This window comes from Lampetra planeri, chromosome 18 (genome assembly GCF_965212315.1).
Source record: "Lampetra planeri chromosome 18, kcLamPlan1.2.h2, whole genome shotgun sequence".
NCBI lineage: Eukaryota > Metazoa > Chordata > Hyperoartia > Petromyzontiformes > Petromyzontidae > Lampetra > Lampetra planeri.
The window spans coordinates 7,059,485-7,079,819 of NC_136124.1; the positions used below are offsets into that span (position 1 = coordinate 7,059,485).

The 20,335-nt window shown below is 55.9% G+C and overlaps 1 protein-coding gene across 4 annotated transcripts in view; it reads right to left on the minus strand.

Annotated features, from left to right (window-relative positions):
- The window catches only part of LOC144723570 (echinoderm microtubule-associated protein-like 2), a 34,250-nt gene that overhangs the window by 2,945 nt on the left and 10,970 nt on the right, over positions 1–20,335 (minus strand). Inside the window, exons 1-20 of one of the 4 annotated variants that reach the window (XM_078602419.1) lie at positions 19,249–19,327; positions 13,662–14,129; positions 12,503–12,620; positions 11,558–11,647; positions 9,911–9,936; positions 9,123–9,149; positions 7,097–7,226; positions 6,116–6,265; positions 5,140–5,209; positions 4,645–4,755; positions 3,714–3,809; positions 3,168–3,302; positions 2,897–2,996; positions 2,637–2,791; positions 2,172–2,297; positions 1,938–2,069; positions 1,577–1,644; positions 1,165–1,253; positions 537–634; positions 225–312 (exon numbers count right to left, since the gene is read on the minus strand). In XM_078602419.1, coding sequence (XP_078458545.1) covers positions 225–312; positions 537–634; positions 1,165–1,253; positions 1,577–1,644; positions 1,938–2,069; positions 2,172–2,297; positions 2,637–2,791; positions 2,897–2,996; positions 3,168–3,302; positions 3,714–3,809; positions 4,645–4,755; positions 5,140–5,209; positions 6,116–6,265; positions 7,097–7,226; positions 9,123–9,149; positions 9,911–9,936; positions 11,558–11,647; positions 12,503–12,620; positions 13,662–14,129; positions 19,249–19,300 — 2,329 coding nt within the window. In that variant the 5' untranslated portion in view covers positions 19,301–19,327. Of the gene's footprint in view, positions 1–224; positions 313–536; positions 635–1,164; positions 1,254–1,576; positions 1,645–1,937; positions 2,070–2,171; positions 2,298–2,636; positions 2,997–3,167; positions 3,303–3,713; positions 3,810–4,644; positions 4,756–5,139; positions 5,210–6,115; positions 6,266–7,096; positions 7,227–9,122; positions 9,150–9,910; positions 9,937–11,557; positions 11,648–12,502; positions 12,621–13,661; positions 14,130–19,248; positions 19,328–20,335 lie in introns of those variants that run through there. The other 3 variants (XM_078602416.1, XM_078602418.1, XM_078602417.1) reach the window with 3 other exon arrangements.

The window sequence follows — 20,335 nt, forward strand, 5'->3', positions numbered from 1 at the left end:
TGAGCGAGCACCTATAAAGGCAGGCACGCATCTACAAAAAATAGAAAAAAATTCACAGACATATCCATGTAGCCTACACAGGCTGTTGGGGAAAATGCTGCCATTCCGAGCACCTATGCATGCCTGCACGGCACACGTTGGGGCAATGTGGCAAACAATACACAGGCACACGTCTATTTCCACCCACACTCCCAGGCATTCACAACATGGCCTCTCGCACTCACAGTATAGGATCTCGTAGTCCCCGGAATTTGAGACGAGGAACTCTCCGTCCACCGACCAGTCCAGGTGAGTAATGAAGCTGGAATGACCCTGCATGCGCACACGTGCATACGGAAAACATCACACGTGCAGCCATCTCTGAGTGTTGGGGCAAGTGCTGTTTGTTAGCACCTATCAAGCTTGCAGTGATATGACCAACTGTTTGTAGTATTGGCAACACTGGGTGTGGTTAGGTATGTGGTGAGTGCAGGGTGTATAGTGAGTTTGGGGTGTCGGGTGTGGTACGTGTGCGGCGAACGCGGTGTTGGCAGTACCGTGCACTTGCCGAGCCGTGTGTATCGCCGCCCATCCTCGCTCACTGCATGCAGGAAGATGAAGTTCTCGTGTGAGCCGATGGCGAGCATTGAGCCGTCTGTATGTAAATCGCGCACACACACAAAGATCCCCCATGTAGCTCATCAGCTGTTGGGGCAAGTGCCGTTAGCAAACCCCAATTAAGGCTGGCACAGTGCATGAGGGGGTGATGTGGTCAGCACCACACCCAGCCGTCTTTGTTTTTCTAATGCAGATATACACTGCAACAGGCACTCATTTAAGGCCGATTCGACCTAGGGGAGGGTCCAAAACCAGTTCAGATATTCACCATTGATTTTTACCATAAGTGGGAATCTAACTTGGTTCGCCAGTTTCATGGTACATTGTGCTAACCACTGTGCCACCACTCCCCACACAGACAGACACACACACATTTTTAGTGAGTGCCAATAAGCAAGTCCAAAACAGTGTCTCTCCAGGTATGGGTGTATCCCACACCCTTCCATGTTCGCTCAATTTTACCCCAAATGAACCCAGGCACAGCCCAGACCCAAGTGTCCACAACACAGGCACGGAGCGTTATCCTTAGAGTAACGCAAAGAGACGAGGGGAGAAACGAATAGGGACCTGGGGAGTAACGCATGACGGAGAGAAGCTCGGCTCCGTCCGTGTGCAGGGTCACGAGGTCACTTGTCTCGGCGTCCAGCACCGCCCACCTGCACCACAACCGCCGCAGCACAACCGCAGCACAACCACAGCACAACCACACGTCAGTCTGGAAACCTGAGGTGGCCGGGCGACTCACTTGGCTTCACTTCTCAGTGGCAAGACCCCACAAGCAGCAAGTTCCAGAAGAATTGGGACAAAGATTAGTAAGGAAAAGCCATGTATACACGTGGGTTATGTCCATTCGTCTTCAAAAGTAATATGGCACTGATAATATTTTAGCAGTATGACGATGGGGAGCTAGCTGTCAGCGCAACATGCATTATCATTTGCAAATCGGGTGTCATCACTTCCATGACAACTCTTTACTCACTTTCCCTTCTGCATTCCGACCGCAACCACTGTCCCCGTCGGGTGGAAGTCAGCTGACTGAGCCGCCTCCTGCAGACACAGCAAAACAAACACAACCTCCTAAGCAATGGGCTCTCACCTGGTTATGCATAAAGCACAAATGAACGGGGCGAGTGAAATACATGTTTTGTCTCTTTGGGCTCTTGACAAGTTCTAATTAAAGCACGTGAATGAACACGCACAACCTCGACGACTGTGGGTTCGTTGGTGTGTTGTTTGTATGTTCTTGTCGCACGTCAGTGTGTGCGCTGCAGCATTGTAGCACGTGCTGGAGTGTAGCGACGTGGGTGAGAGGGCACTCGAGCGAACCGCCAGGCCCCCACCTCGACAGACTTGCTCCAGATGAGGCGGTGCGAGTGCACGTCCCACATGGACACGCGCTTGTCGTAGGAGCATGTGAAGAAGCGGTCGCGGCTCGGGTGGCACTCCAGCCCCCACAGCTCATCGGTGTGGCCCTTGGGGGGGGGGGGGGGGGGTGAAGGTGTAGTGAGCAGGGAGTGAGCAGGCGGGTGGGCGAGCCGATGGGTGAACAGGTAGGGGTGGGCGAGCGGCTGCACCTGTATGATGGGGTTGACCTCCCCGTCGAGGGAGCAGCTCAGGATGAAGTTCTTGGTCGTCCCCACCAAGATGGCTTCCTCTTTCCCCTCGGCAACCGTGCGCACCGGCCCATATGCCTCGGGGACCTATACGTGTACACATGCGCACGTGTACATACACAAACACGTGTACAAAGACAATGATGCCTTTCGGAGGCTTCACAGACTGTTGGGGCAAGTGCTGTTAAAAGCATTTATTGAAGCCGGCACGGCACATGAGAAGATGGGTGGCCAGCACCACGCCCAGCCGATGCAACCTACGGTAGGCCAAGGACCGTTTCAGATATTCATCACCGATATTGGGCGTGAGTGGGAATCGAACTCGGGTCGCTAGGGTTAGTACCATAGTGCACTAACCAATGGGCCGCTGCTCCCCGCATGTCAAATCACACACACTCGAATACAACCAATGCCCCTGCCCCACACCTCCATCTCGCGGCGCTTGCGGTAGGCGCTGTCCCAGGCGACGATGCGCCGGTCCTTCCCTCCGCCGGACACGAGCGTCCCGTCACGCAGGAGGCACAGGGACAGGATCCCGCTCTCGTGCGCGCCCGAGATCACGTGGCTGATCTTGTTGGTGCCTGAGATGCAAGGGACGCATAGGCAACATGACACACGTGACATGCGCCGCACGCCACGCGAGGTGCGCGGTTGCGCCGCCGCCAGCGCGCTCCAAGCCAACGTACCTTTGCCCCACACGAGAATGTTTCCACTGGAGTCGCCGGTGACGGCGTCGCCACTCTCGTTGAACGTTAGGCACAGCAGCGCCTTGGGCTTCTCGTGTTTCTGCGGGGCCGGGGCAGTGGCGGGCACAACCGCACGACGTCACACGTCGCACAACATCGTGCGCGCACGCGTGCACAAAAACGCAGCCTCACGAACACTCAGAAACTCTCGCACGCTTGCATGTTGATGCACGTGCAAACACACTCGGGCACGCAGGCGTGGCGGCGTCACCTCGAAGAGGCCGAGTTTCTTGGTGAGCATGCCGCTCTCCATGCTCCAGAAGTACATGTGCCCCTTGCCGCACGTGATGATCGAGTTGCTCTCCGTGGGGTGGAACTCGGCCGCAAACACGGGGTCCCCGGCACACTAGAGCACCGCGCGCCAACACATCACCGCAGCGTCACGATCACCGCGACATCGCCACCGTCACATCACTAATTGTCTCATCACAAGCAGCAGCACAACACGAGCATTGAAAGATACAATCGTTTTACTTTGAGACGGGAGAGGAACACGTGGATAAGAAAACAAATGCAGGTTACAGACAAAAGTGTCCCAGCTCTTAAGAAAAGTAAGAGGGCTTGGTTGTGCAGGACACGTCACAACTCGAAGGGACAATAGCCAGCGGTTGAGACTCGAGAGGAAGAAGCACGGAGCGATATGGGTCGTTGCCTGACATGATCGTGCGAGATAGCGATGGCTTATGACGATGAAAGCCGCAGAATGATCGTCAGCTGATGATGAGAGTGATGGTGATGACGTGGAGGTGACAAGGACCTTGATTTCCATAAACTTGTCCTCCTTCTGCCAGTTCCAGATGGACATCACGTGCTCGTTCGCATCGTCCACCACCATGAGGTGTAGGCCTCCGTTCTGCACGCGTGCAGGGGTCAAAGAATCAGAATGTTTACACTGCAGGAGGAATCCGATGAGCTATAAAGCTCCTTTTCACTGATGTCCAGTCGGGGCGAGTCAGAACGTCACAACACAAACGATACAAAAACGCGATAGAAGTACAAAGTATAGGAAAAGGTAAACATCGTTTTTGAAAAATATGCAACTAAAACTAAACTATTTATATTTGACCAGGTAAAGACCACGGAGGTATTAACTTAACTTTCATAAGCGAAATGCCCACAAGTGAAAGCTCAACAAATTGTCATCTCGTGGAATTTTATCGCCGCAAAATCTAAATGCAGGGGTCAAAGGTCATATGGGAGCGCAGGGGAGGGGGGTGCCATGGACGCAAGTGAGCAGACGGCATCCACGGTGGTTGTCCTATGGACAGTCTTGCGGAATGTCCATCACTCAGGGCTGTAAACGGGAGATGAGCACTGACCCTCAGTGTTCAATTGAGCAGGAAATCACTTCGACTCCGGACTAATCAGCATTACTCAACACTGCTCATTCCTACATCACGCCGTCTCCACGCATGGCCTCACGTCCACCGAGATGACAAATGACAGCGTCAGTGCCGAGACCGAGGGTAACAGGCTGAGAAACCACGAACTGGGGTCGCCACGCATGGCCTACGATCCACAATTGCTCACTCCGACATACGCATGCTCGCTCACTTTGAAGCGCGTGTACGCACACTCACTCCGACGCGCGTGTACGCAGTCAGTCGCTCACTCCGACGCGCGTGTACACACACTCGGGCGCACGTATACACAAACTCGCTCGCTCACTTCAACACGCGTGTACGCACCGCCTTGGAGAAGGAGAGGCAGTTGACGGAGCGCACGAAGGAGCCGGTGCCGATGACGTGGAGCGAGTTGAGCGTCACCGAGTCCCAGATCCGCACGTTGGGCGCGAACGGCTACGCGGGGCGCACACACACGGAATGCGCACAAACACGCCCGTAATAAGGCAAAGAGCCCCCGTGTAGCCTTAACAGACTGCTGGGCCAAGTGCCGTTTGGAGGCACCTATAAAAGGCCGTCACAGCACACTAAGGGGGTGTTGTGGTCAGCAGAACCCACAGCCACCTTTGTCTTTCTCGTGCTGATGTTTACACCGCACCGGGTACTCATTTAAGGCTGAGTTGACCGTAGGGAGGACCAGGTCAGATGTCGGTCAATTCTGTTGGCCGCGAGCAGGAATTGAACTTACCGGGTTCGTAGTGAAGTGCGCCAACCAATACACGACCGTTCCACACACGTGCACATATCTGTACATTCACCCACACACACGCACACCCTCACCTTGCCCTCCTTGGTAACACCAGCCATCTGGCCTGTCGCCACGGTGACCTTGTCAGGGTGTATTGCGATACTGCAGGGAAAAAACACACCGCATGACTATCGCCATGGTAACCACTCCCCCCCCCCCACCATTATTCATGTAACCTTCAACATTGTTATCACCGCATCTCTCATCACCAGCAACATCATGAGCATCATCAGCACTGTCCTGACTGCCACCACCAATATCGCCGCCATCACCACGATCTCCTCACTACGCCCACAATCACCATTACCACCAGCACCATCGCGGTCATCAAATTAATGAGCGATGCTGCTGCGTTGGCAGTGGTGCGGCACAAGCAATATTAAAACATGCTCTTCATCATTATCATCATCAGTGCAACCATCACCACAATATAACCATCATAATCACCATCATAACTTCTACCACCAACCCATCACTCCCACCACCAATTACCATAATTTCCTAACCATTATGACAACTGCCGCCACCACCACACTATCATCATCACAATCATCAGCACCACCTCATCACAAAGGCACCACCATCATCACTCTCATCACCATCATAAACAGGGCTTCATTGCTCATGGAATATTTTGCGGGGTCCCCCAAACCCGCAACTTCCTGGACCCAGCGCTCGGAAATATATTTTCTGGAGCTCAGCCCGGCACAGCTCCAGCTCAAATTAGGCCCTGATCCTAACCTTCATTATCACACCATCATTATCACCACTATCATCAATAGCACACACCATTTGCTACTAAGTGGCGGTGACGTCACCATGGCACCTGTGCCAGGCCAGGTGCACTTTGAGGCCAAGCGAAGTGTCGAAGGCTCGCTCACAGTGTCAAGCGGCAGACCCAGGTGCCATGGGTTGACCGACATGACTGACAGATGCACCAGCTGTGGCGCCGACTGTGCCAACCACCACCATCACCGCCATCACCAGCATCACCGCGGTGGTGCTCACCACTTGACGTCGGTGTTGTGGCCGAGGTAGTGGCGCTGGGTGCCCTCCTGCACGTTGTAGAGCACCACGACAGACGCCACGAAGTAAACCATCTCCCCCGTGGGCAGCAGGTGAATGTTGCAGCGGCAGTCCTGCCCGCGGTAGCCGTATCTGAGGTCGGGCGTCGCTGTCAAGGGGTCATTCGCTGTCGTCGAGAACCCTGCAACTGCCACTAGGGGGGAGCCCTCCGGATGTTTGCGATGAGATGCGGCGCAAGGCGCATTTAAGCAAGCGCCACAGTGATGCAAAGATGATCAATATGAGAGGGTGGCACATATGTCATAGGTGTGCTTCACAGCAAGAAGGGCCTGGGTTCAATTCCCGAATTGGGCACCTGTGTGGAGTGTGTATGTCATCCCCCTGTTCTCCACGTGTTTCCTCCGGGTTCTCCCATAGCTAAACTAAAGCACGCAATGTTCACCGATATTGGCCAAACATCCCGATGCTCAGAAATGACCTGGCAATTACTCAATTGGGACTACACAAAGCAACATCTCCCCCTCCTGCGAAAACTTGGCAGGACCCGGCTAACAAAAGGGTCTTGAAACTCGGACTTTCCTGGGTAAACAAATGTAATAATAACAACATAAAATAACCATGAGCGTAGTTCTGGGGAACTTAGATAACAGAGTAGATTTCAAGAAAATGTCTCCTTCACATATCTGTTTCATAATGCAAAAAATAAAGACGCATTTCTCACACAACCCATCAGCACCATGCCATGGCAGCGAGCCTGACCCTGCTGATGGGACAATGCGTGTCAAAACCGGTTTAGAATTTGCTTTACTCAATAAATGCTGCTGAACTTACCCGCTCCCAGGCTACGTGGCCAACGGGTTATGGGAGACACTTTTTTTTACTTACATGTCGCTACAAATACGTGAAGGCGACGTGCCGTTCACCCCTCTATTATTGTACGAACAACACGAGGTGAGAGGATACACCCACTCGAGCTTGAGCTTGTCTGGAGGCAGCGCCACCTTCTGGCTCAGGCTGTAATCGTCCTTGAGGTGCGAGGGCAGGTACATGGTGACGGGGCGGCCACGCACAAACATCTTCACGTAGCCCTCCTCTGCGGACAGCGGGCGGGTGGCGCGGGTGACCCCCACCGCACGGGCAAGCGGGTGGGAGTGAGCGAGGGTGAGTGGGAAGATGGGGGTGACATTGAGTGGGTGAGGGGGTGGATGAGCGGTTGGATGAACGAGGTAGTGTATGGGTGGGTGGATAGGTGAGCGGGTCAGTGGGTGAATGGTTGAAGGAGGGAGGGAGTGGTTGACGGAATAGATGGTTGATTGAGTGGATAAGTGGGTTAATGAGTGGTTTGATAAAACGAATGGGCGGGTGGAGGTTGGTAGATGAGTGGGTGAGGGTGGGAGAGTGAGCACAGGTGTTTGTTGTGAGGTGCGGAAAAAGCAGATAATCAAAACCACGCTGGAGGCAGTGGCCAGATGCTGAGTGGGTTCACGATGGCCGTGTCAGAGCACGAAGCCGGCACCGCTGTAGTCTTTGGTTAGAATCCAGGATTCAGCCGCTCATGATTCAAATGGGTTCTCAAGATGTAAAAAGAAAATAATTTTAGCCGGATGACCAATGACTACACAAAAACCCCACTGTATAAAATTAGTTTGTTCACTTAATTTGGCTAAATTCCATCACTGACAATCATAAACATCGGTTTCAATGTCATGCAATGAACTTTACTCTCAGAAGCATTGTTGGTGGCCAAGTGCTGCCCTCTACTCTGTGGACCAGGGGGCGGGCCGTGCCCCAAAACGGAGGGTCGCACTTCTCTGCGAGAGATCCGAATTGGAATCTTCGTTTAATGATGGCGCACCGACAGCATCGTTGGGACAATTATTGTGTAACCACAACGGGAAGTGCCTGCCCTTTCCCTGGGCTAGGCCATGGGTCCGTTAAGAAGCCTCCCTCCCGTTCCCAGTGTCCACGGGGGAGAGCGAGACGAGGAGACGCAGAGCGTCTCGAGTGTAAGGCGTCAGCGAGTGAGTCTCAGGCGCAGGCACCGACCCCCCCCCCCCCCCGCCACCCCCGTCCACCACAGGCAATGCCACACAATCATCGTCGCCGACAATGATCGGTGGCGAAATCAGCAGCCCCGGCCGGGGAGCGAGGTCTCCGCGCCGCCACCATCGCAAGCGCGGGGGGGGGGGGGGGGAGGAAGCATTTCTCACACGCCCGCCCTCGTGTGGCAAAAGACATCGAAACGCACCACGAGCGAAGTTTGTTTTGTTAAAAGACGGGGGGAAAAAACGAGCGGCCCTCATCTTGTGGATACAAAGCGACACAACGTCGATTGGCATCGCGTTCAAATGCGAGCGCATCACAGAAACGCGGCGCAGGAACAGGGGCCATATTTATCGTACCGAGAGCGATTGACGCCGTTGGTTATAGGCCAAGGGAAAGAAATGAAGGGTTTGAGCCTGAACAGGGAGTCGAGGTGTGTAGCTACAAGATAAGAGCCGTTTGGGTTAAGATTTGCTTCTTGATCGAACAGAAGCGTTTAGCAGCTGGAACACCGGCATGCAGCAGCAGCAGCAGCGGCAGCAGCGGCAGCGACAGCGGTACAGCCACAGGGAACAAGCGCAGCCACCACCACCAACAGCCAGAGCGGAGTGTAACACAGCCGCGCCAGCGACACGCTGGGGAGTTATGTCGCATGGCCACCAACACACAGGAAGCGACGTCGCACCGCCACCAACACACAGGAAGTGAAGTTGCACCGCCACCAACACAGGAAGTGACGTCGCACCGCCGGCAACATGGTGCCGTCACGCCACCACCAACGCAGGAAGTGACCTCAGCCCACCACCAACACACACGATATGATATCATGCAGCGGCACACAGGAGCAGAGTGACCGGGGTAGTGAGCGAGGAGGATAGGAGGTGGAGAACGGTGGGGGGGGGGGGGGGCTGCATAGCAAGCTGGCACCGTGTGGGGTGAGGCTCACCTGGTGAGTACGTGACGCGACGCTTGTCTGTCGCACAGACACCCACACCGACACAACCATTTAAACATCAACTAGCAGCCATCACAGCACCAATCCAATCAATTACCGGCAAAACGACAATCGCAGCATAACGATGAACGCGCGTGCGCACGGTCGAGGCAGATGGAGTTATCTGGCGCCCAGCCTCACCCCCGGAAGTGCGATCACGAGCGTTGCCACGTTGTGACGATACCACGATTCGTCGTACCATATATAAGATCCACAACGATCGTTATCGTCAGTTTTGCTAAATATCAAATCCTGATCATTTCTATTATTTTATTCCCTAACAAAATTGCGTCTGAAATAACAAACTCTAAAATTAAAGCTGCCAACGAACAGATGTTATACGTTAAATTGAGTGCTCTGCAGAATGTTCTGCGGAGCAAGTAATGGCATGATTATATGACCTCATCATTGACATCATAGATTTAATATTTGGAAATGCAACAGTTTTTGCATAATGGCCAGCATGTGCATTTTACGCATAACATTGCATAACTCAGTGCAGGCAAAGGCAGAGTGACCTGCAGTTGAAAAATAAGTAAATATTTGTTCCCATGAGCAGTTACAACAAATATGAGAACCACAAACTATGGGGAAGCTGACATCACGATAATCACCATCGTGGACCGTCATTTCGCGTCGTGAATAATTACACAGCGGCAACGCTAGTGATCGCACGTGCGTGTGTGCACGTGCGTCTGTGTGCATGCACGTGAGTGTGTGTATCTTTGTGGAGAGCTCACCTGAGCAATACTCCGGCTTGGGTTTGCTACTCGGAGAGAAGAGGGAGCGAGGGCAGAAGGGATGGGGGGTAGAAGGTGAGTGAAAGTTCGAGGCCTCAACTCCGCTCCAGCGCAGGACTTGTGCGAGTGGTGCGAGTCGTGTGCATGGTCTGTGTGGTCTGAGTGGTGGAGGCATGATGCGAGTAATGTGTGCAGTGCGTGCGGTGCACGTGGCGTGTGCGGTGGGTGCAGCGTGTGTGGCGATCGCGTGGTGAGCGTGTGGTGAGCGTGTGGAGTGTGGTGAACGTGGGGTGAGCGTTTGGCGAGCGTGCGGAGTGTGGCGATCGTGTGGTGAGCGTGTGGTGAGCGTGTGGTGAGCGCGTGGTGAGCGTGTGGAGTGTGGTGAGCGTGTGGTGAGCGCGTGGTGAGCGTGTGGAGTGTGGCGATCGCGTGGTGAGCATGTGGTGAGCGTGTAGTGAGCGTGTGGAGTGTGGCGATCGCGTGGTGAGCGCGTGGAGTGTGGTGAGCGCGTGGTGAGCGTGTGGAGTGTGGCGATCGCGTGGTGAGCGCGTGGTGAGCGTGTGGAGTGTGGTGAGCGTGTGGTGAGCGTGTGGAGTGTGGCGATCGCGTGGTGAGCGTGTGGTGAGCGCGTGGTGAGCGTGTGGAGTGTGGTGAACGTGTGGTGAGCGTGTGGTGAGCGTGTGGAGTGTGGCGATCGCGTGGTGAGCGCGTGGTGAGCGCGTGGAGTGTGGTGAGCGTGTGGTGAGCGCGTGGTGAGCGTGTGGTGAGCGTGTGGAGTGTGGCGATCGCGTGGTGAGTGCGTGGTGAGCGCGTGGTGAGCGTGTGGAGTGTGGTGAGCGTGTGGTGAGCGCGTGGTGAGCGTGTGGTGAGCGTGTGGAGTGTGGCGATCGCGTGGTGAGCGTGTGGTGAGCGCGTAGTGAGCGTGTGGAGTGTGGTGAGCGTGTGGTGAGCGCGTGGTGAGCGCGTAGTGAGCGTGTGGAGTGTGGTGAGTGCGTGGTGAGCGTGTGGAGTGTGGCGATCGCGTGGTGAGCGTGTGGTGAGCACGTGGTGAGCGTGTGGTGAACGTGTGGTGAGCGTGTGGTGAGCGTGTGGAGTGTGGCGATCGCGTGGTGAGCGCGTGGTGAGCGTGTGGAGTGTGGTGAGCGTGTGGTGAGCGCGTGGTGAGCGTGTGGAGTGTGGTGAGCGTGTGGTGAGCGTGTGGAGTGTGGCGATCGCGTGGTGAGCGTGTGGTGAGCGCGTGGTGAGCGTGTGGAGTGTGGTGAATGTGTGGTGAGCGTGGGGTGAGCGTGCGGAGTGTGGTGAACGTGGGGTGAGCGTTTGGCGAGCGCGTGGTGAGCGTGTGGTGAGCGCGTGGTGAGCGTGTGGAGTGTGGCGATCGCGTGGTGAGCGCGTGGTGAGCGTGTGGAGTGTGGTGAGCGTGTGGTGAGCGTGTGGTGAGCGTGTGGAGTGTGGTGAGCGTGTGGTGAGCGCGTGGTGAGCGTGTGGAGTGTGGTGAACGTGTGGTGAGCGTGTAGTGAGCGTGTGGAGTGTGGTGAGCGTGTGGTGAGCGTGTGGTGAGCGTGTGGAGTGTGGCGATCGCGTGGTGAGCGTGTGGAGTGTGGTGAACGTGGTGTGAGCGTTTGGCGAGCGTGTGGAGGGGGAACTCACTCGAGCTGCTTGCGCTTGCTTGCGCTGTTCTCCGTGACGGACCGCGAGCGGTTGAGCCGCGCCTCCCTGCGCAGGGTGCAGTTCTCCGTGCTGCACACGGCACAGGAGCAAGCCACGGTGATTCCCAGCCAGCAGTGGAGAGATCACGATGATGACGATGATGATAATGATAGATAAATAAGACACTCTTTAAACATGAATTTTAACAATCAACACAAATATGGTCATAAAGCGAGGACCATACGTTTAAATACCTTCGCGATATATGCGACAGCGAGACACGAACATCCATTATGACCCAGCGAGACACAAAGCTGATCATCACGTTACGAGGACATTGGTGCTCATCTCCTATTCACAGCCCTGAGCCAGTGGTGGGAAATTCCACATTCCTATGGCGGGGGTGCGTCTAGCAGTCATAGCAGAGCCACTGTTGACTTCCCCACAAAGCGGTACTGGTTTTATCGACCCCGGGGGGGAGGGTTGATGGGCTGAGTCAACCATCCACCAACCAGGGTTTGAACTCGCGACCTTCCGCTAGCGAGCCGCTCGCTCTATTGCTGCGCCACCCGGCCGGTTGCACACAGCACAGACGCATGCAGACGCAGCAGCAGCGACAGCCGCAGCAGCAGCACTGCAGACTGCTCCTACAATTACACATTGGTGGTTCATGACGCTGCACTCCGAGGTGTGGGTTGATCGCAATGGTGTGGTCGCCATGTTGTGGCGCAGTTGGCATGGCGTGGTGTGGTGGGAGTGGTGTAGCAGGGTGGGAGTGGTGTGGTTGCCATGGTGTGGTTACCAGTGTGTGGCGTAGTTGACACGATGTGGTGTATTTGAAATGGTGTGGTTGCCATGGTGTGGTTTCACTGGGGCGATTGCCATGGTGTGCTTGGTGTGGTTTGGTTGGATTGGTGCGGTGGACGTCTTGTGGTTGAAACTCACGGTCTGGGTGAGGGGGTGCTGAGGGGGGCGTATCCCGAATTCGGTTTGCGGGGGGTCAGGGGGGGCCCGTCGCTTAGCAGGCTCGAGCGCGACGGGTGGGAGGACAGAGATGGGCGACCTGGGGACACACGGAGAAGTGCAAAGACTAAGATCCCCCATATAGCCTTGAACAGCTTGTCAGGCCAAGTGCTGTTAGCGAGCACCTAGCAGCACGGCGCACAAGGGGGTCGGTGGCCAGCATCACGCCCGACCGCCTTTGTCTCCCCAGGGCGATATTTTTTTACACATCGCACTAGGTAACCATTTAAGGCCGAGTCGACCTATGGGAGGCCCATGGCCAGTTCAGACAATCGTCACTGGTGTTGACCATGAGCGGGAATCGAACTCGGGCCGTAGGGTTCGTAGCGCAGCGCGCGCTTACCGCTACCCTACCGCTCCCCACGGAGGCAGTGAGACAAAGAGACACGCGGGGATACGCAGAGAAACATGGAGACGTTGAGACAGAAAGGAGACAAGTGGAGACACACGGGGACACCACACACCAGAGACGCACAAAGACACGAGTGGACGGAAACGTGTACGGACTGTACACACGCACGGACGGCGTGTGGAGGCGGCAGCAAGGAGACAGGTTGATAGTAACCTAGTAACAGGATGGGTCCAAGGGGGTTCCGAATGGCCATGTCAGAGACGGATGACGGCACTGCTGAGATCCAGGGTTTGAATCCAGCTTTCAGCTGCTTGCGATGAAAGCAGGTTCTTGAGACCAAGGAGTCGATGGTTGGACGCCAATGTCGCTGCACAGATTAATTTAGTTGATTTATTTAATTTGGCTCGTTCCCAGCTCTTAAGGACCACACATTGACTTCACTGACGCACGACAAACAGGGAATGTGAAAGGCAAAGCTGCTTGCGCGAGTTAAATAGGCCTATTGAGAGAGATTGTGTGAAAGGTTGTGTAGTCTCACCGCCGCTCGTGTGTGAGAGGGAGTGAGCGAGTGAGCGAGCGAGTGAGCGAGCGGGTGGGCAGCATCTCTCACCATGACACGCGGTTGAGTGAGAGGGAGCCTGAGTGAGCGACTTTGAAAGAGACTTGAGCGAGTGATCGAGCAAGCGATAGAGTGTGCGAGCGAGCGATAGAGCGTGCGGCGTCTCTCACTGCCGCGCGTGGGTGTGGTGGTGCCGGGCTGCTGCTGCTGCTGCTGCTCCTCGGCGGCCGACAGCCTCCGGATGACGTCGGCGAGCGCCGCCTTGAGCACCGTGATCTCGTCGTCCTGGGCGCGCGCCCGCCGCTCCAGCGCCGCCAGCCGGTGCAGGGCATCGGCACCGCCCGCCCCGCCGTGCTGCTGCTGCTGCTGATGGTGCTGGTGCTGGTGGTGGTGCAGCGGGTGGTAGTCGCTCACCGAGCCCAGGCTCAACGAGGCCGTGGTCTCGGCGAGCGAGACGGAGCGCTGGGCCCCGCCGCCGGTGGGGCCGGCCCCGTCACCGTCGGTGCTGTTGGCCATGTCGCCGGTGCCGTCGGCGTCGGTGCCGAGGAAGCGATTGCCGAGGGCGACGAGGTCCGGGTCTCCGTCGCCGGGGGCGTCGGCGCCGTCGCTCTCCGTCAGCACGCAGCTCCCGTCCTCGCCTGCGCCACGGGGGACGGAGGACACACACCGACACAAGACATGGGACAGATACACTAACACACATGCATTGAGACACGTGACACACATGCATAAAGACACTTGACACACACAGAAAAGACAAAATACACACACACAAAGACATACGGACCATACACAGATACACACAGGCAGACACAGGCACACGCCCATGGACACGAAGACAGACGCGGACATATGCACACACGGACACAGACATGAGGATGGAGGGGCAGACATGGCCAGACACACACACACACACATGGGTTATACATGGACACAAACACACACACGAGTACGCGCACTCGGGCACACGGGACACAGATTAGTCCGCTGGCTCCACAGACAAAGCGACTGCGCACACACGATTAGCGCGGGCGACGGCGCACGTCGCCGCGTCGCAAGAAAGCTCCCGAGCCGCCACAGCATCCTCCCCACCAGTACCACCATCACCACAACCAACACCATCAGCAGCAGCATCTTCACCATCAGCATCCTCATCACCACCATCATCGGCAACAGCATCTTCATCAGCAGCAGGTGCAACGTCCTCATCACCGCCATCATCACGATCAACAGCAGCAGCAGCAACGGCACCTTCGACAGCATCAACAGCAAGTGCAGCATCCTCATTGTCACTACAACCACCAGCAGCAGCAGCAGCAGCTTCAACGGTTGTGACCATGGCGGTGCAGACGGAGAGACTCGGAGGCAAATGGAGGCGGACACGGAGAGAGCTTGCGCAGCGCGTGCACGCACACACAGAGACACAGCCTCCATCTCCCCACTCACCCCCAGCGACAATGGCTTGACCCTTCCCTTTGTTCCACGAAAATTCCCCAAAAAAAACGAACGGGCGGCCGTGAGCGGTCGCCGCTGCTAATTGTGGCGAGCGAGCGGCGCCGCTGCGGGCAGCGCGCTGCGGCGAGCGAGGCGGCCTCCTGCCTTCGTCACGACGACGGGAGCGAGGAGGACGAGGAGGGTGGCAGGGACCCGAGTCGTGCAGCGCCGCTCAAAGCTGTCTTTGTGCGTGGGGGGAGTGGTCAGAGGAGGAGGGAGAGCGTGTGGGGGTGAGTGGGGTGGGTAGCGGGGTAGGAAGGCAGCCATCCATGCCATCCCCGATTCATTTTATTTCATTTTAATTGACGATGGGAGCTGAAAGAGCAGCCACCGACACATTTGTGCCTGTGTGTGTGTGTGAATCAATGGGACTGTGTCACCAATTGCATCCGAGAGTGGTATTGAGCGGGTTACGAATTGTGGGCGCGTAACGTGGGCGTTGTGTGTCGGCGAGCACCTATGAATGCCGGTACGGCGCACGAGGGGGTGGTGTGGCCACCACCACCACGCCCGGCAACCTTTGTCTCCTCAGTGTTGGTATTTTACACACCAACGCAGGCGAGTCGACCTCATGGCCGAGTCGACCGAAGGGAGGTTTTGAGATCACTCGCCACTTACGCTAGCCGTGGCCGGGAATCAAACCCTGGTCGATGGGTTTGCAGCGCAGCGCAGGAACCACATCAAGAGGATCCCTGACCCAGTGCTCACAATCATCAAGGGCTGTCATGATGGCGTGCAGGTCTGGATAAAGCTGTGCGGCCGGGAGTCACATCCATTTCCTGTTCACCGTGGAGTGTGACAGGGATGTCCTCTGGCCCCTACACGATTTAACATCTTCTTTAACCACACAGTTCGCAGAAGCTTCAATGGCTCTACCAGTGGAATTTGCATCCATCTGGGAGAGATACAATCGGAGGCTGATGGATTTCCAGGTGAGGTCTAGGGACGGCACCTTACTTGTCCGCCATGCTACGTACGCCGATGATCTGGTCATTACGGCTCAATCCGAGAAAAATGCAAAGAATTGGAGACTGGACTGCTGAACCTGGAGCATGCCACTTAAGAAGTGGGGCCTTACCATTAGCCCAACGAAATCAAAGCACCTGCGTGGGTATTGTATGTCATAAATCACTCTACCCCTTCAACTATCCGTGAGTAATGGGGTGGTTGTAAAGAGGGTGGAGGAGTTCCCATACCTGGGCAGTGTGCTCATTAACAGCTTCAGTTTGGCAGCAGAGATCTCGCTTGGAAGCAGTCGAGTGGCATAATCTTTTCATCGGTTGCACAACACTATGTGGAAGCTGCCTGATCTATTATTGCTCCATACAAAGCCCCAGGTCTTTTTGGCCATAGTTAAGACCTCTCTTATCTACGCTTATGAAATGTGAACGCATTTACAGGAACACCTGCACCAGTTTTAAACATTCAGGCTCACCTGCCTAAGATCCATCCTGGTGTGAGGAGCTCAAACATTCTTAATAGATTTGGACGCAGTCCCATTAATGAGCTCCTTCGGCAAGCGAGGCTGTGTTGGCTGGGTCATGCAGCCTGCATGTCCAGACACCGCATGCCCAAGCAGCTTCTCTTTGGCCGGACACAGGGAGCTAACCTGCGCACGGGCTAGGGAGGAGGAAGGCTGATGCGGTAACGGAGGATGTGGAACCGATTGGACTTGCCGATGAATGGTACCAACAGTGTCAAGATCGGCCGATGCGGAGTAGGCTCGTCAAGGACACTACTCGGCAGTTGGAGGCAGTCGCCCTCCGACAACAACAGCGGGTGGAGGAGCGAAGCTCACAACAACGAACTGAGCACCGAGTGGCTAAAACTCAGCAAGACGGCACAGTGGGGAGCACAGATGGTGCATCTACCAGCCATCTCAATCAACCCATAACACCCGTGTCTATCCCGAGACCTCCTGCCAGCGAGCCTTCCACACTGCATGCGACCTCTGAGTGCACCCTGCCTGGCACAAGTGCTGACGTCACCGCCATTGCTGGTGAATGGCGGGCTGCTGCCGTTGTTGTCTTAGCGAGTGTACGGCCGTGTATGACTTTCGATGTGCGTGCGACGATGTGAATGAGTGTTTGTGAGCGTCAGCGTGCGTGTGGCCGTGTGCGTGCGTTGGCAGTGCCTGCAAGTGGGTAGGGTGGAGGTGGTGGGAGAGGGGGGGACTCCATCGGCCAGAGTCGGGCCAATTGCGGATGTTGATTTCTGAGGTTTTCGTGGGAGGAGGGGAGGGGTGTGAGCGGAGAGGTCTGTGCGGGTGGGTTGGTGGGGGGAGTTACAGACGTCTGTGCCTGCACGAGGCTGCCTGTGAACATGCTTTAATTAAAAAACATTCTTCGTACTCCATTTTTTGGCAAATACGGTGCCTACTGCCGGACCCTGCGGTCACGCGCGTGCAATCGCAGCTCGCCCATTTACATCTCGAGGCATTGCCCACGAGGCATTGCATTGGGGGGAGGGAACAAGCTCAGCTGGTCAGCATTTTTTGAAGAAGATATTCTTGTTCTTTTTTTTTTCAAAATGCGGCTTCCCAACGCGGGCGAGCGAATCAGAATAAATTCACGGAGAGGCGCGGGGATGTGCGGCGGCAACCCCACCACCACCACCACCACCGCCACCCCCCTACCATGCGTTGGCTAAAAATACCCCGAGTAAAACCGGGGTAAATCCGTGCGCCCGATCCCAGCTCAAACCACCAACCCCGGGTCACACGTGCACGTGCGAGCGACAGGCCAACGCACGACAGGCGAACACACGACAGGCGAACGCACGACAGGCGAACGCACGACAGGCGAACGCACGGGGCACGCGTTCGTACCACACACACGCGTGTCATGAACGTGTGCGTGCTCACATGCATGCACGCACATGTTCTCCCGCACGGGTGCACTGCACTCGTGAGCGCAGGCGCATGTGCAATCCGCACGCACGCACATACACGCCTACATGCAATCCCGTTTGGCGATTTGTATTCACACAAGCGCCCGCAAATGCGATGTACACATGAACACACGCGCGCACACATACTTAAGTGCACACAGGTGCATGATCGCATGCACTTTTTGCACGTGCAGTGTTAAAGTCACATGCAATGCACATTCACGCTTATGCTAATGTACGCATGCACACACAAACGTGTGCAGGCATGAACGGTTGCGCACGCAGACACCCATGCAGATGCAGTTGAGGTTCTTGGATCTACGCTCGCACACATGCACGCACACATGCACACACACGCGCGCACACACACACACGCATGCACACACACACGCACGCACGCATGCACACGCGCACATACACACGCGCACGCACAGCACAGTGACCTACAAGCTGCAACAGGACCAGCTATTACACACATTACGGTCGAGATGAGTGCCCTGCTATTCTCAGTAATTTCACCCTGCGAATGATGGCCTCAAAATGATCGCAGCAGGAGCAGCAGTGGCAGCATCGATCAGCATCAATAGCTGTATCAGCTGTGGAAGCTATAGCAACAGCATGTATGTATGTATGTTGAACTTCTTTCGCACCGTACATGGCCAACTGTGTTAATCGGAGGTGCGGGCGAAGGACAACAAACTAAACACAAAAAGCAGTTCTAAAGAAATGAGTTTGCAATCTAGATGATGCAAGTGCATAGCTCCAGTGGCTTCCTAATAGCAGTGCTGCCAACACACACGAACAAGCACACAAAGACAAATGTCCCCCGTCGAGCCTTCGAAAGCTGTTCTCACACACCAAAGACAAAGATCCCCCATGTAGCCTTAAACTGACTATTGGGGCAAGTGCTGCTGCTGAGCATCTATGAGTGCCGGCAAGGTACATGCAAAGGTGGGTAGCCAGAACCACGTCCGGCCGCCTTTGTCTCCCCAGTACTGATGTTTACACATCACACCAGGTACTCATTTAAGAATAATTCGACCAAGGGGAGGTACACGATTAGTTAAGATATGCGCCACTGAAATTGGTCAGGAGCGGGAACCGAACTGGGGTCGTCAGATTCCTAACGCAGCACGCCAACCACTGCGCCACCACTCCCCACACACACTCACATACGGGCAAAGATAAAGATCCCCCATATAGCCTTAACAGACTGTTGGGGCAGGCGCTGTTAGCGAACACACAGGCTCACGCCAGCACGCACACTCACTCTCGAACACACATGCTCGCACACGCACTCACCCATGTGTGCTCACCCCTACATTCACCCACACGCTCACCCGTGGACGTTCACCACCCCCCCCCCATGCTCACCCACACGAGGGGCCCCACAGGAGACGTAGAAGATCCCAGCTCCGTGCTGCATCTCCCCGAGCCACCCCCGACTCCCACGCCCTGGGGCCTCTCGCAGATATATCCCCACCACCCTGACCCTCTCCGTGCACCTCCTCTTCCCGCCTCACTCCCCACACTCCCTACCGCTCCCTTCTCTACCCCCTCCTCCCAACCTCTGGTCCCGCTCCGTCAACTCTCTCCAGCTCCGTTCACTCCCTGAAGTTCTCACCGTCTATCTCACAGCTTCCCGTCTCTCGCTCCAGCTCCGTTCTCTCTCTCTCTCGCTCTCCCTCCCCCACCTGTCTCTCTCTGCTCCCACTTTCATCAGCACTGCTCCTCCACTTCAGCTCCCCCCCCCCACCCACCCCTGTTTTGTCCATTCCTCAAGATCCCACAAACATCCCTGATAGGCAGAAGCCCCCCCCCCACCACCACCGCCGCACACCCCTCCTCCCCACCAACAGGCCCCCTCTTATACACCCAGCTCATACAGCCCTGGACCATGAGAGAGCGATGTGGGAGGAGAAGAGGGGAGGGATGAGAGGAGGTGGGGGAGTGGGGGCATGTGGGGATCAAACAAAAACTCTGCAGAAAAATGTCTCAAACAAACAGTGCCCCCGTAGGGGGAGGAGTGGGGGGGGTGCAATCAGCTCACACAGACACGGGGCAGCTCCTCCACACTCACAAAGGGGGGCTCCTGGGGTGAGCTGGGGGGGAACTGGGGTGGTGATAGACAAGGGGGGGGGCGGAGTGGTTGCTCATGGAAATTGGGGGGAGGGGATAGAGTTGCCCGGGTATCTTGCATGGGCATGCATTCACACACAAGCACACATACACGGCGTGCAGAGTACAACAACAACAGCAGCAGCAGTCCCCGCTAAGTGACGGCGAAAGCACTACGGCGCTTGTGCCAGGCTAGGTGCAATTTCAGCCCCTACAAACACACGCGCGCACACATGCATGCGCGCGCTCGCTCCCTCACACACACACACGTGCTGACACACTAACACAAGCACTCACGGGACGCATACCTGTAATCGTCACCTGCAGCGCAGCCCCACTCACT